Below are 15,609 nucleotides of genomic sequence, written 5' to 3' on the forward strand. Positions count from 1 at the left end.
ATTGTAACTGTTTCCTCCTGTTAACAATTCCTCGGGTGATGCTATGCATCCCTAAACTGCTGAGACCAGTTTCACTACAGCACCAGTACTGACTCTGTCACAGACTGCTTCTTTAACTTGTAGACAGTGAAAGAACAGGGTGTGACTCCCTAAAACTTGGAAATTGCTATACAGGCACCAGGCCCTACAGAGACAAGGGGTAAGGTTTCTTTATCTCCTTGGGAAGAGATGCTCTAAAAGGACAGAGATGGAATAAAAGCTTTGAGAGCTATTTCCTCTTTTCAAAGATAAAAAACAATAAAAATGAAGTGAAGGGGCCTTACAGTTATGAGGGCAGGGATTGTGTAGGCTCTGAGCAAGAAGTTTTTGTTAAACTCTAAGCACAGACATTCTTGCCAAAATTGCCCTATAAGCTACTGCCCATCAGAGTCTCACAACCAGATAACACTCATCGTCCTCTCCCGCACCGACTCAGTCAAGGTGCTCAGGAGTGGAGTGAAAATGAATAACTTCCTTTGTGAGGGATACAAAGGGAGCGTTAGAGCAGTGCTTTGTCTTCTGGATGACAAATTTAGGCTTCCACGTGGGCCAGATTCACAACGGGCTCCAATTTACTGGCTTCAGAGGTGCTGAGCTGAATCTAGGCATGGTCACGAAGCTGGGAGTCAAACATAAGAAAGCACAGCTGATGATAAGGCTTCTGGTGAAGGCTGTTTTGCTGATAGAAGGAAAGAAAATGGACGAGGACCAGAGGAGGGCAAGAAGGGAAATACCACGAGCTGGGCTTCATATCATATCAGTTCCAAAGAAAGCGTGGACTCTAGACTGAAAGTTACACAAGCGGAGGAATAAGCTGGTTTTTCCTCTTTTTGAATAGACCTTGTATAAATACTGTGTAATGGACAATAATAAATTAAAGTGTGCCCTAAATTTATAGATACCACCACCTCTCCCCAAGATGCCAATATCAAGCCAATTAATGGGTCAAGTGTCCAGATATGATTCTCCCTTAAGCAGATCATCTTTTAATTTCCTTGTGGACATTTAGGCATGGATATGATATTACAAAACAGGAAGTAATCTCAAGAGGTTGTCAAACCCATCACTCTGACTCTTAGAAAGTTCTTGGCTGGATGCCTTGCCTAGAATTAAAGACTGACAAAAAAGTGAATCCTTCCTCCACACTTGAGATCTAGTTACCACAAAACGTGTAGAAATAAATGCAGTAACAACCCAGAGTTCAAGCAGAGCTTGATTTTCCTAATGATGGCAATACCTACCATTTGTAGAGCACATTTACCTTCCACAAATTGCCTTCATAGTCATTATCCCCTTATGAGGTTTCCATCATTCATTACTATGTGGGGACACTACTGACAACAAAAGCTTTTCTCCATACAATGGTAAATGCAGCCCCAAGTCAGAGCAACAGAGAGATGTTTCAAACATATCAGGTTAGGGTTTGAGGATTTCCAAAATTTGCCTCTTAAATCATCCTCATTTCTGGGACTCACCAAACTTTTCTCTTCTGTATTCCTCTTCAAAACCAGTTTGGCCATCTACATTGAAAGGAGTTCAGACTTGATGAGGAAAGTTGCTATGGCAACCAACAGCTAAATCTTGACTTTAAGAGGGGTTTCGTGCAAGCACAGGCTCTGACTGTTAGCTGTGAATTTTAAAGACCCCACAAGGGTGTTGGATGCCCTCCTAAGCTCGAAGTGTTACAGTCTCTGCATCTGCTGTGACAGATGGCAGGGAACACATGACGTGCCGACTCTGTGGTGGTGTTCATAGGAATCCAATGCAGAGACGTGTCTCGGCCACAGAGAAGTGCCCAACTGCGATGAAGCGTGCCCTGCAGGAGGCACTCAAAGGCAGCCACATTGCCAGAGAGCACAACCCCACCCAAGAGATGATCCATGTAGGGCCTGGAGATGCTTACACTTGATCTGCGCTTGACACCCTGAAGGCAGACACCTCGAGGTACCTTCCGTGATGTGCAGTGCCTTCGGTCATTTCCCACTCATTCCACAGACAGATGGAGGCACAAACCTCTTTGAAGGGTTAAAGGAAGACCTTGAAGCCAGAGCTCCTCAGACATGACTGGGCTGAACACAAGTTCTTCATGAGGTAAATACAGAAATCAATGCCAAAAAGCCCTGATCATCTCCAACCTTCAGGTAGCTGCTGACTTTTATTTAAATGAATTGGGTATGCTTCATCCAAAAAGAGAAATCTTTGCAAGACATCTGGGAGGGAATAACATCTAATTGCCTGGTCTCCTCTTCTGGGCAGACATCAGGCTCAGAATCAAATAGCCATAGGTGACTCTGGGAGGACAGACAGAGGGAAATAAGCCAAAAGTACACCCTGAAGCAAGGTGCTTTAACTGAGCCACAAAAGGAGTTTGGGGTGAGTGGGCAATCCAGTGGGCAGGAACAAAATGGGAGCTGTGGTACCCCGCCAAACTGGGTTCTGAAAACTAGGGAAGACTAGAGAAAAAGAGAGAGAAAGGTCTTTTTTCAGAGCAAGGAAAAGGGAGGAGGGCTAGAGTGAGTCTGGGAACTAGTCAATGCCCCTCACCAGATTTTACACACTTCTTCCAGGATGGGACTGGCCTACACAAAGATCTGGGACAGAAAGAATTTCAGTGACTATCTTGGATGGGGATTAAAACTTGATTTAGCTTGGAAGCCAATCCTCCTTGCAGACTCATAAAAGCTACATATCCTGAAAAGGGCAATGAAGGTCTGTGGCCAGAAATGATGGGGGCTGTGAAATCCAGCAGGTGTGTGAAGCCTCCACAGCTGCCCATATGGCAGAACAAAGGCCAGGAAGGGAGCAGAGAGAGAGAGAAGTTGCTGAAGCTAGTCAGTCTGTATTGCCATCAGAAAACCAATCAACCAAAATATAGCTGCCACAAAAACCCTTAGAAAGTACAGAAAAAGTCAACACCTGGCTGGATCCAGGCAGGATACAATTTCAGTAGTGTGCTGTTAGCCCCACGTGACCAGAGACACACCCAGGGTCACCAACCTGGCAGGATCTGGGAGAGAAAGTCAGTATGTGGTTGCCAGAGGGCTCCCAGGCTAGTAAATTTAGGTACATAATGTCCTGCCCAAATAGCACAGTGGGAGAACGGCAAGGGGAGGCTGGAATATGGATCTCAAGTTCCTTCTAGCTCTAGGCCTTCTGCAGATTCCTGACCCATCTCTCGGTCTGTGTAGCCACCCTCCATAAACCATGCCAGGGCGACATACAGAGGGCATAACAATGTTTATTTTTCCTCTGTCCTTTTTCTCCTTCCCTGGTGTGTTATTTTTCTATAGTCACCATAAAAAAATTACCGCAAACTTAGTGGTTTAAGACAAGAGAAATTTACTACCTTGCAGTTCTGCAGGTCAGAAATCTGATGTGAGTCTCACTGGGCTAAAAACAAGGTGTCCATGGAGCTGTGTTCCTTTCTAGAGGCTTCAGGGGAGAATCATCTTCCTTGCCTTTTCCACCTTCTAGAGGATGCCTCGGAGAAGGTGATGGCACCCCACTCCAGTATTCTTGCCTGGAAAGTCCCATGGACGGAGGAGCCTGATAGGCTGCAGTCCATGGGATCGCTAAGAGTCGAACACGACTGAGCGACTTCACTTTCACTTTTCACTTTCATGCATTGGAGAAGGAAATGGCAACCCACTCCAGTGTTCTTGCCTGGAGAACCCAGGGATGGCGGAGCCTGGTGGGCTGCCATCTTTGGGGTCGCACAGAGTCGGACACGACTGAAGCGACTTAGCAGCAGCAGCAGAGGATGCCTGCATTCACTGGCTCCTCAGCCTTCAAATCCAGCAATGGTTGGTGGAGTGCTTTTCATGTGGCATCACTCTGGCCTCTTCTCCCTTCCTCTTCCACTGTTAAGCACTCTTGTGATTTCATTGGGCCTACTTGATTAATTCAGGATACTCCCCTTATTTTAAGATCAGATGTCCAGCAACCTTAATTTCACCTGCAACTTGAATTCATTTTTGCCAGGTAACATAACATTTTAACAGGTTCTTCAGATTAGGAAGTGAACATATTTAGGAGCCCATTACAACACCTGACTTCACTGGTGGCTCAGACGGTAAAGCATCTGTCTACAATGTGGGAGACCTGAGTTCCATCCCTGGGTCAGGAAGATCCCTTGGAGAAGGAAATGGCAACCCACTCCAGTACTATTGCCTGGAAAATCCCATGGATGGAGGAGCCTGCTAGGCTACAGTCCATGGGATCGCAAAGAGCCAGACACGATGAGCAACTCCACTTCACTTCACTTCACAACACCTGAACCCTGAAGAATTGACGCTTTCAAATTGTGATGCTGGAGAAGACTCTTTCTTGAGAGTCCTATGGACAACAGGGAGATCAAACCAGTCAATCCTGAGGGAAATCAACCCTGAATATTCATTGGAAAGACTGATGTTGAAGCTGAGGCTCCAATACTTTGTCCACCTGATGCAAAGAGCTGACTCATTGGAAAAGACCCTGATGCTGGGAAAGACTGAGGGTAGGCGGAGAAGGGGTCAACAGAGGATGAGATGGCTGGATGGCATCACTGACTCAATGGACATGAGTTTGAGCAAACTCCAGGAGATAGTGAAGGACAGGGAGGCCTGGCATGCTGCAGTCCATGGGGTCACAAAGAGTTGGACACGACTGAGCGACTAAACAATCTACAACACCTACCCCACCTGGTACTCCAAATTTCTGTGCGGGTGATGAGTAAACACACACTTAAGTTTGGAACACGTTGGAAGGGTGCCTAAGGAGAGCTTCAGGCTCTGGGGGAGGGGGTGCTCCTTTGAGGTGACTGAGCACCAGTGCTTGCGTGTGTGTTTGTGTGTGTGAAAAAGTATACATGTGCACTTGCACAGTTCTACCCATCCACATGGGCAGAGCCCTCAGCATGGCTGGGAAAGCACATGTCCCAACACTATGGCATTTCCAAGTGAGTTAGCTGGAGGACTGCAAAAATAACGTGGGCTTGACTTGCAGCCAATTCCCACACTGAGCTCCTTGGAGAAAGGCTCTAGGATAGAGTGTGGGAGGCGATAAAGTTTCTTGCTGATGATTGTGTGGGATGACCACATCATCCCCTGCTCAGACAGAAGCAGGGCGGGAAGGGGGAGGGTTTCCAACCCCAGCATTGATGGAAATGGAAGTCTCTGCAGCCATCATTTCCCAGCGGCTACCCTGAATGAAGATATCGCACCTTAGTTCTGTTGGGGGTTCTTGTTTTAACTTCCACCCCTGGCTTTCCAGTTGGAATTTCATTAATTGCCACAAATACTGGGAAGCCACTGGCAGGGGAGGGGCTTCCCAAAGGCATCTGCAGTGAGGATTAGCAATGAGACATCAGGAGGGGCTGAAGAGGTGATGGGAGCTTCGCTGTGGACAAGTAGCTTCTTCAGCTTCCAGCTTGGGAAACAGGGATGTCCAGCAGTGGTGACTGGTGAATAGTGTTACAGTGACAGGTATGTTGGCCTTGACCTTTACAACCCCACTTCTGCTCCGATTTCATGGTGGATAGAACACCAACTCTGCCTGCGGTAGCCATGGGACTTCAGGCAAGGCATGTACTTCTTAGGGAATTTGAGCACTGACCTAAAGTAAGGAGGGGTTTATCTCTAAGACCGACCAAGCTTAAAACATCAATCCCTCTTTCCACGTGTTATTCAAAAAAGCTTCCTGTTCTTTAAAACCTCAGGTGAAGCTTCCAAGACCCTCTGGATGTCATGCTTCTCTCAGAAGTGACTTTAACAAGTGAGATTGGCCAGGGTCTCCCCATGCAGGTCAGAGGGGGCCAGAGACTACTCAGTTGCCTGGAGAGGCCCCACCACTGAGATAAGCCTGCTTTTCTCTCCTGAGCACGCTGGCTTTTGGGCATGGTGCACAGCCCATCTGTCTGGTTTGGTGTTTGCCTGACAGCGTGGGAGGAGCAGCAAGTAAGCACAGTCTTAGACATCAGATGTTTAAAATGCTGTGCTTTCTCCTCCATATGGGGGCCTAGAATCTCTGCGATGGGCCCACGTAACAACAACTTTTAGACCTAACAAGGTGAACTTTTGATGCTGCGGTTACCTGTTATTCCCCCAGAGAGCTGAAATGATGGATTATAACAGAAGTAAGAGCCAAGTCTCTTGGAGGCAACTTCTACTGATATCCTTACAGCCTGGCACCTGACTGAGATGCATCTGTATGTGTGTGTGTGTGTGTGTGTGTGTGTGTGTGTGTGTCTGTATGTGCATGTGTATAGGAGGAGGAAGAAGAGGGGGTGGTACATGAGGTACAGAGAGCTGGAGGAGCCGGCTCTAGACTCCAACAATGTTTCACCTGGGGGTCTTAGATGTCAGTACATCCCCTTCCCTGGTTCTAAGGTATTTTACCATGCCTCTGGTAAGGAGAAAGAGAAAGATATAAGCATCTGAATGCAGAGTTCCAAAGAATAGCAAGGAGAGATAAGAAAGCTTTCCTAAATGATCAATGCAAAGAAACAGAGGAAAACTATAGAATGGGAAAGACTAGAGATCTCTTCAGGAGGATTAGAGTACCAAGGGAACATTTCATGCAAAGATGGGCTCAATAAAGGACAGAACTGGTATGGACCTAACAGAAGGAGAAGATATTAAGAAGAGATGACAAGAATACACAGAAAAACCATACAAAAAATATCTTCATGACCCGGATAACCACAATGGTGTGATTACTCACCTAGAACCAGACATCCTGGAGCGCAAAATCAAGTGGGCCTTAGGAAGCATCACTATGAACAAAGCTAGTGGTGGTGATGGAATTCTAGTTGAGCTATTTCAAATCCTAAAAGATGATGCTGTGAAAGTGTTGCACTCAATATGCCAGCAAGTTTGGAAAACTCAGCAGTAGCCACAGGACTGGAAAAGGTCAGTTTCCATTCCAATCCCAAAGAAAGGCAATGCCAAAGAATGTTCAAACTACCACACAATTGTACTCATCTCACATGCTAGTAAAGTAATGCTCAAAATTCTCCAAGCAAGGCTTCAACAGTATGTGAACTAAGAACTTCCAGATGTTCAAGCTGGATTTAGAAAACGCAGAGGAACCAGAGATCAAATTGCCAACATGCATTGGAAAAGAAAGGAAATTCCAGAAAAAACATCTACTTCTGCTTCATTGACTATGCTGAAGCCTTTGACTGTGTGGATCATGACAAACTGGAAAATTCTTAAAGAGATGGGAATACCAGACCACCTTACCTGCCTCCTAAAAAGTCTGTATGCAGGTCAAGAATAACAGTTAGAACCAGACATGGAACAACAGACTGATTCCAGTTGGGAAAGGAGTATATCAAGGTTGCATATTGTCACTCTGCTTGCTGTTGCTGCTGCTGCTAAGCTACTTCAGTTGTGTCCGACTCTGTGCGACTCCATAGACGGCAGCCCACCAGGCTCCCCCATCCCTGGGATTCTCAAGAACACTGGAGTGGGTTGCCATTTCCTTTTCCAATGCATGGAAGTGAAAAGTGAATGTGAAGTCGCTCAGTTGTGTCCGACCCTCAGCGACCCCATGGACTGCAGCCTTCCAGGCTCCTCCATCCATGGGATTTTCCAGGCAAGAGTAATGGAGTGGGGTGCCATTGCCTTCTCCGTGTCACTCTGCTTATTTAACTTCTATGTAGAGCACATCATGAAAAATGCCGGGCTGGGTGAAGCACAAGCTGGAATCAAGATTGCCAGGAGAAATATCAATAACCTCAGATATGAAGATGATACCACCCTTAAGGCAGAAAGCCTGGCTTAAAACTCAACATTCAAAAAAGATCATGGCATCCGATCCCATCCTTTCATGGCAAAGAGATGGGAAAACAATGGAAACAGTGACAGACTTTATTTTCTTGGGCTCCAAAATCACTGCAGATGGTGACTGCAGCCATTAAATTAAAAGATGCTTGCTACTTGGAAGAAAAGCTATGACCAACCTAGACAGCATATTAAAAAGCAGAGACATTACTTTGCCAACAAAGGTCCATCTAGTCAAAGCTATGGTTTTTCCAGTAGTCATGTATGGATGTGAGAGTTGGACTATAAATCAAGTTCAGTGCTGAAGAATTGATGCTTTTGAACTGTGGTGTTGGAGAAGACTCTTAAAATCCCTTGGACTGCACAGAGATCAAACCAGTCAATCATAAAGGAAATCAGTCCTGAATATTCATGGGGGAACTGATGCTGAAGCTGAAACTCCAATACTTTAGCCACCTGATGTGAAGAACTGACTCATTGGAAAAGACCCTGACGCTGGGAAAGATGGAAGGCAGGAGGAAAAGGGGATGACAGGGAATGAGAAGATTGGATGGCATTACAGACTCAATGGATATGAATTTGAGCAAGCTCCGGGAGTTGGTGATGGACAGGGAGGCCTGGCATGCTGCAGTCCATTGGGTTGCAGAGCATTGGACACAAGCAACTGAACTGAACTGAACTGAACCAGGCTCTGAGAAGGAGCTATCTGTGTACTGAATCTGCTGGAACTAGGTCTTTATAAAGAATATCATAGATGAAGTCCTTCTACAACGAAAGTGCAAAGCAACCTGGGATGAAGGCTCCATATTCCTGGTATATTGGAGCTCAAAAAGCACTGTGAACACCCCAACGCATACTGTGTCTGAATTCAAACCCTCTCTCAGAGCAGTCCCAGCCCCACTGGATAATATAACAGCCTGAAAGATGCCTATACCCTTTGGCCCAGTAATCTCTCTTCTAAGATTTATTTGAAGAACATGACTTCAAATGTGCCTTACATTTATGTGGAAAGATATTCATTTTAATAGTATTTGTAAAAATTAAAAATTTAATGCATCCTAAATGTCAAATAATACAGGACTATTTAAATGAGCTATGATACAGACATACAATAGAATACCAAATGGTCATTAGAAATTACATTATTGAGGATTATTTAGTGTTTCTAGAAAATTCCCGTGATAGAATGTGTGAAAAAAATCAAGAAAACTCTACAGGACTTAGTGTGCTTACAAACTTCTAAGAATCAGTCACTGTAAAAGATCAGAGGGGAGGACATTAAAATTTTTAAATGATTTCTCCAGGAGATAGAATTATAGATGAGAATCATTTCCTTCTATATGCTTTTCTAAATTCTCCAAATTTTCTGCAGTAAACATGCATAATGATTTCAGACCCCATAGCTGATATCCCCCGACTGCAGGGAAATGGGCTATGGAGGTCATCCTGAGATATCTGTGGGGCTTGTGGCTATAGTCAGGATGTTTCCAAGGCTTCTGCCAGAAGATGACCCACATTTCAAGCCAGCACGCTCAGGGGCCCAACCTGAGCTGCCAGTCTGCACAGCTTTGGCTCCCAATGATAATGGGTCAATCAGGAGGGGTGGCCTGGATTTTGAGGGGGTGCTTGCAAGAGGCATGAACTCTGACAGTTACCCGCTGCCCGATGCTCCCGCCTACCAGTTTCGGGGTCGCATTGGTGTTCACAGGGGTCCAGGAGCCGCCGGGCACAGAGGTCCATGGCCCAGGGTCCACTGGAGTTCTGCTGAGAGAAGAGAACCACTTGGGCAGGGTTCAGCCAGTCACTGGCATCCAACTGGCTCCCCTCCAGCAAGATGAAGCGGCTCCCTGCAGGGGGAGAGAGAGGAGATGTGCTTGTGTGTGCACATAACACCACCACCCACCCCTCGACACACATACACATGCATCACGGAAGACAGAATAAGGGGTGCTCTGCAGATTAGCCCCAACCCAAGGTCATTACCTCTACTAATCCTGGCCCACAGTGAGTCACAGAGCAAGGAGTCAGCAGACAGATGCTCGGCCACCTCTTGGACCTCCTGCCACATCATCCCTTGCTGACTCGCCCCATCCCATCTCTACTAGGGTGGTCCCAAGGGATAGAGGGACAGAGCAGCTCTGTGATGGCTGTGGCATGGCTCCATCAGACCCAGCCACAGGCGCTGGCACTCATCCAAGGAACAGGGACCTGCTGCCTGTCTTCAGTTGCCATGAAATAGCAGGCTCTCTAACCCCCTGGACAGTCCCCACCTGTTTTCAGCCTTAACAGCAACTGAGAGAACAGACATTAACAAGTCAATTAGGTGCTCTGGGCTTTACTAATTCAGGGACTCTCCAAACCTATATTATTCCTTCATTATATTGGGGTTCCCCTGGGTGAAAGTAAATTATTGCTTCAGCTTGCTAGGCTCATAGCAAGTTACTGCAATTAGGAATTTCTCACCAGGCATACCAATTGGAAACATGACTGATACTTCAACACTTGACTATTTCACTTAGCTTTTCCCCATTCAAAGGCTAAGAGAATCTTGGTGGCTATGTATCTATAGCCAGTAAGCTCTGTATTTATCCACCAAGTGAAGTGAAGTTGCTCAGTTGTGTCTGACTTTTTGATCCCATGGACTGTAGCCTACCAGGTTCCTCTGTCCATAGGATTTTCCAGGTGAGAGTACTGGAGTGGGTTGTCATTTTCTTCTCCAGGGTATCTTCCCAACCCAGGGATTGAACCCAGGTCTCCTGCATTGTAGGCAGATGCTTTACCGTCTGAGACAGGTGCTTATTGAAAAGCAAACAGAAATGGGCACAGAGAGGAGACAGTGATCTGCTCATTTTTTTTTAATCTGTTTTCTGATTCCATCAGAAATGGACATGAACTTGGGCAAACTCCAGGAGATGGTGACGGACAGGGAGGCCTGGCGTGCTGCAGTCCATGAGGTCACAAAGAGTCGGACACAACTGGGCGACTGAACAACACAACAATCTGATTTCATTGGTGGACAATCTAATTTTGTCCTCTGTCTTTCTTATCTGGGTATATTTTTTTTCTCACTAATAGTAATAGGTCACAGTGGACCCTGGCTTGTCTGTATCTTTCCTGCCCACCCTGAAGCCTTCCTCTCTGGGTGGGGGCAGAGGAATGGCATCCTCAGAGGTGGGCTTACCATCAGCGATGAGGTGCTCGGGGACGTGCAGGGTGATTCTGACCACGAGGGGGCAGCTGACATGGGAGGAGCACACAAGGCCGATCACGCAGCTGGTGATGCTGATCAATGTCAAGGTCGTCTTGTTCACAGGACTTCGGGGAGAGCCCACTGAAAACAAGACAAGAGCAAAGCGTTTGGTGTTAAGAATCTTGGCAGTAAAGGGCCTTTTGCTGCCCAACCTGGCAAATAGGGGAGGGAGCATGCAAACACAGCCCCGGTGGGAGATGTGTCTAGTCCATGAGCTTCAGGGAACACCATGGCATTGCCTGGAGTCAGAGGGGACTGGGCCATAGGTGGTCGTCAGTGTGAACAGCGGTCAGTTGCAAGCAAGTTCCTGTGCATGCCTCCTGAGCCAGGTTCAAAAGGGAAATCATAAAGGAGGGCACTGCCGCCCTCTACTCAGCTGGCTGGTGGGGCTCTAACCTCTTGCTCAAGGGTGGTGGGAAGGCTTTCACCCAGCGCTGGAAGTCCCTGCACTTTCCATGGTTTTCCACAGAGGGTGCTCTCACAAACCAGCTCCTCCACTCCTGGAGCTCAAACCACCTCCCACCCCTAGGCAGGCGTCCTAGGGCCTGGAAGGAGGAAAGCAAGGAAAGCTGGCTCTTGTCACACCTGAAGGCTCTCCCTAGGCCTGCAGTCCTTGAGGTATGGTTATAAACAGAAGCTTAGAGATAAAATAAGAAAGCTGAGGGATAAGAAACATGTCCAGGTAGGTAGGGACAGGGCTCAGAAGGGAGGTTTTGGGGGTGTGTTTTCTGTTTGGGAGTTAACAAGAGGGACCTTTCATAGATGTGGGAACTTAAGAAAGCAAGGCAAGCTGCCAATAAAATGTGTGGATCCTATGGAATTATCTTATAGTCTGTGTAAGTACTTATTACTGATAGCAATAAAAGGCATCTATTTTGGCCGGCAATGTGCTCAGTGTTTTTACGTACATGACGTTAAACATTTGCTTCCTGACGACACGTCTATGAGTCTGAACAGAAACTGCCCACTTTACAGATAAGGGAAATAAGGCTCAAAGGGACCATCCTAACAGTGACAGTTAACACTCATGCAGTGTGATTATGTGTCAGGCACCAGTGCCCAGGGTCTTCCATAGTTCACATCATTAACAGTGATGCAGCCTAATGAGGCAGCGCCCACAGAAATACTGCACAGAGAGGCCACAGGGCAAGTCTAGAGTCAAGCAGCTACTCAGGAGGGGAGCCAGAATCAGCACACAGGTCCAGCAAGGCTACGACCCCCAGACAATTCACTATTCACTCGCTGGCCCAGTGAGGTCTTTGGAACCACTGTTCTCAGGAACACAGGGAAAGATTTGGTCTCTGGATGCACACATCTTTGATGGGAGCAGGTTCCCTGAGTGGGTGTGTTGGCAAAAGCCGGGAAGGAGAGACTCCAGAATCACAGGTGGCCTCTGGAACCCCTGTCCCTTGTTATCTGGAGATATTCTATTCATGTGAGTATCCTTCAACGTGGAGCCTGTTTCCCACACTTACACACTCTACCTCCAGCCCACACCAGGTCCGAGCAGCAGATAGATATGCTACCAGAATGGCCCTCAGGCACTCAAATGCAATACCCAGAACTGGGCTTTCCACTTTCCCTCCAGTCCTGCTCTCCTGCCCACTTCCACTGCCCAATGAATGGCACTGCCGTCTCCTTGGTTTCCAAGTTCAAAAACCCCACCATGTCTAACTTTTCCTTCTCTCATAAGCCACGCCCTCCCTGACACCAGTGTCATGAGATCTTTTTCATTCTGTGTCTGAAATTTCTCTTACTCCACCCTCTGCCTCCCTACCTGTGTCCATCATCTCACCCGCAGACTATGGCCATAGCCTTCCACCCAGTCTCCCTGGTCAACACCCCACCCCTCCCCTACTCTCATCTAGCCTCCACACTGCCCTGGAGGGATGGTTCACGAAGCTGAGCAGACCAGGGAGTTGGCTCTTTAAAAACCTTCCATGATTCCAACCGATGTGTCAGGTCCAAGTCCTTCAGCCGAGGCAGTGGACTTTCTCCTGATCTTCCAGCCTTGTCTCTGAAGCAAACCACAGGCTTGCCCCGGAAGCTTGATTCTAGTAAACCATTCACTGCGCTCTGACTAGACAATTATAGTTTATGTCCCTGTGACTCTGCACATATTATTCCCTCCTCCACAGAATGCCATTTTGTCACCTTGTCAGCCTATTCTTCAGGTCTCAGCTCAAACAATATCTCCCTGTAAACACTTCCCTGAAGCCTTCAAGAAGAGATTCTCACCCATTCCTTGCTCTCCCTCCAGCCCTCCTGCACCCTGCTGTTCCAGCCCTCCTCACAGTGCTGTCACTGTTCACAGGAGCTTGCCACTGCTCTCCTGTGACAGCAACGACTTGCTACCCAGCCTCTTGTCTCTCTGGTCCTTCTGCAGCATCAACCCATCACCCAGCATCTCTACCCGACTTCACAATTTCCAGGGGTTCCCTTTGACCTACAGTGGTGGTGGCTGTTTAGTTGCTAAGTCGTGTCTGACTCTTACCACCCCATGGACAGTAGCCTGCCAGGCTCCTCTGTCCATGGTATTCTCCAGGCAAGAATACTGGAGGGGATTGCCATCTCCTTCTCCAGAGTATCTCCCCAACCCAGAAATCGAACTCAGGTCTCCTGAATTGTAGGCAGATTCTTTACCAACTGAGCTACAAGGCTTAAATGCATTTGGCCTATGGAACCAAGTGCAAACCCAGTAAATGGTTTGCATGGTCCTCTGGCAGCAAGCCTGTTACCCACCCACATCCCTCATCTCCTGGTGTGCCTGTTTATGCCATACTGAACTCCTTTTCCTTGCTTGAAAATGCCATGTTCTTTGGCGCTTTCAAGGCTTTGTATTACTCTTTTCCTCTACTGAAATGCCCTTCCCCTAGATTTTTCTCTTTCAAGAAATTCTATACATTGTATACAAACCAAGGCTAATTATTTTCTCCTTTTTTTTTGTCTCCTTTTGCTGCCAGGTAGAATTAACTGTTCTCTCTTCTGAGTACTCATTTTACTTTATTTATATTATTAAATTAAGCCTTATCACTGTGCCATGTTTTCATGTTTCTACTACCGATCACAAAGCCTGACCCATGGCGTGTGGGTTATAAAATTTCCTGCTGGCCTGATTGATGTATCCAGTTCAATTCAACAAACACTGGCAAGCATCTATTACAGGCAAAATCCCTCACTAGGCACTTTGGAAAAATAAATTAGACATGCCCATCCATAAGAAGCTTACAGTCTAGTTAATCGCAACAAACAGTTGATTCACTAGGAGAGCTTGGTATTTTAAAAGGAATAGTTTTATGCTGCAAAGAAACTCATTCTAATTCATTACTATAGATTTTCCTAGGCAGGGTTTTATTAAAGCAGAAACCTACCCTGCTTTGTTGTGGCCTAGGATTGATGAGTCTAGGTCAACTCTCTGCTGTATAGAAATATGTAATGAGGGTCAAAGGTCTATATTCTCACCTCAGGGATACTGGGACATCAGAGATTAGGTGGCCCAGAGCCCCACTGATCTCTTGAGGAAAGTGGTGGGAAGAACTTTTGTACTGATAGCAGCAGAGCCTGCAGAAACCAGAAGTAAGGAATTCACAGAGCTTCTTTCAATCTCTGGGAAGAATTTCTCAGTATGTCACGAACTTGAGTGGAGGTGGGAGAGAGCCAAAAGATAGGTGTCTACTAAGGGGCATCGGTTGATTACTGGTTGGGGGAAAGGTTACTGACTATAACACAAGGTGAGGTCAAATACCCTCCAATACATCTCGAGGACCCCCTGTCTAAAATTACTTAAGATGAAATGCTGTAGAAACCCCAAGTTTCCACTGTAAAGAGTTCTAACAGCAACACAGTAGAGATCTCATAATGCCTTGTCAGTCACCGTAAGAGTACATTTTAATATAACTTAGCCCTGTGCATGAGGTATTGCTCACCCATTTAACATGGAAACGGAGGCTCAGAGAAGTTGTTGTCCTTATCTAATATCACACAGCAAGTAAATGGTGAAGCTGATTGGTGCCTGAACACAGACCTCCCTCAGCAATGATGACGGTGAGACCTCAAGGTCAAGGCAGTGGCAGCCACAGCTGCGACAGCCACACCTGAAACCACTGAACATCAGGGTGGGGAGGCGTGGGCTGCGGCTGCATGGTGGACAACTCTATCGATGCTGAGGAGAATGAACGAACCAAGCCAGGTCCTGCCAGGAGAAGGGAGGGGACTTGGACAGTGGGGGTCCTGTGATTCTGCTGGGTGGATGATTAAAGGCCAAAAACCATTCCACATGTTTTTTCAGGCCACATGGTTCCTCAACTATCCCACCCCCTAAGGCCTGTCTGTCTCACTCAATCTCAGGATGGCTGGGTAAGCATGGGTACATATGTTGTCTATTTTTCACATAACACACTTTATCAACTTTATTTCCTGTGTCTAAACAGCAAACTATGACTCCTGAGGCTTCCAGAAGGAATTGAGAGTCTTCTGACCAAGAAACAGCCTTTCAAACAACCTGGAAACCTGTTTGAGAGTGCCATTATCTGGGAGAGATGATTCTCTGAAGTCTTC

General features: G+C 46.8%; 1 protein-coding gene across 2 annotated transcripts in view; it reads right to left on the minus strand.

Annotated features, from left to right (window-relative positions):
* Nucleotides 1-15,609, minus strand: part of ASTN1 (astrotactin 1) — a 356,269-nt gene that overhangs the window by 177,708 nt on the left and 162,952 nt on the right. For both annotated transcript variants that reach the window (XM_070768489.1, XM_070768488.1), the window contains 2 exons: nt 10,984-11,133; nt 9,482-9,649 (listed from right to left, as the gene is read on the minus strand). In XM_070768489.1, coding sequence (XP_070624590.1) covers nt 9,482-9,649; nt 10,984-11,133 — 318 coding nt within the window. The remainder of the gene's footprint in view (nt 1-9,481; nt 9,650-10,983; nt 11,134-15,609) is intronic.

The sequence above is a fragment of the Bos indicus genome, chromosome 16 (genome assembly GCF_029378745.1).
Source record: "Bos indicus isolate NIAB-ARS_2022 breed Sahiwal x Tharparkar chromosome 16, NIAB-ARS_B.indTharparkar_mat_pri_1.0, whole genome shotgun sequence".
NCBI lineage: Eukaryota > Metazoa > Chordata > Mammalia > Artiodactyla > Bovidae > Bos > Bos indicus.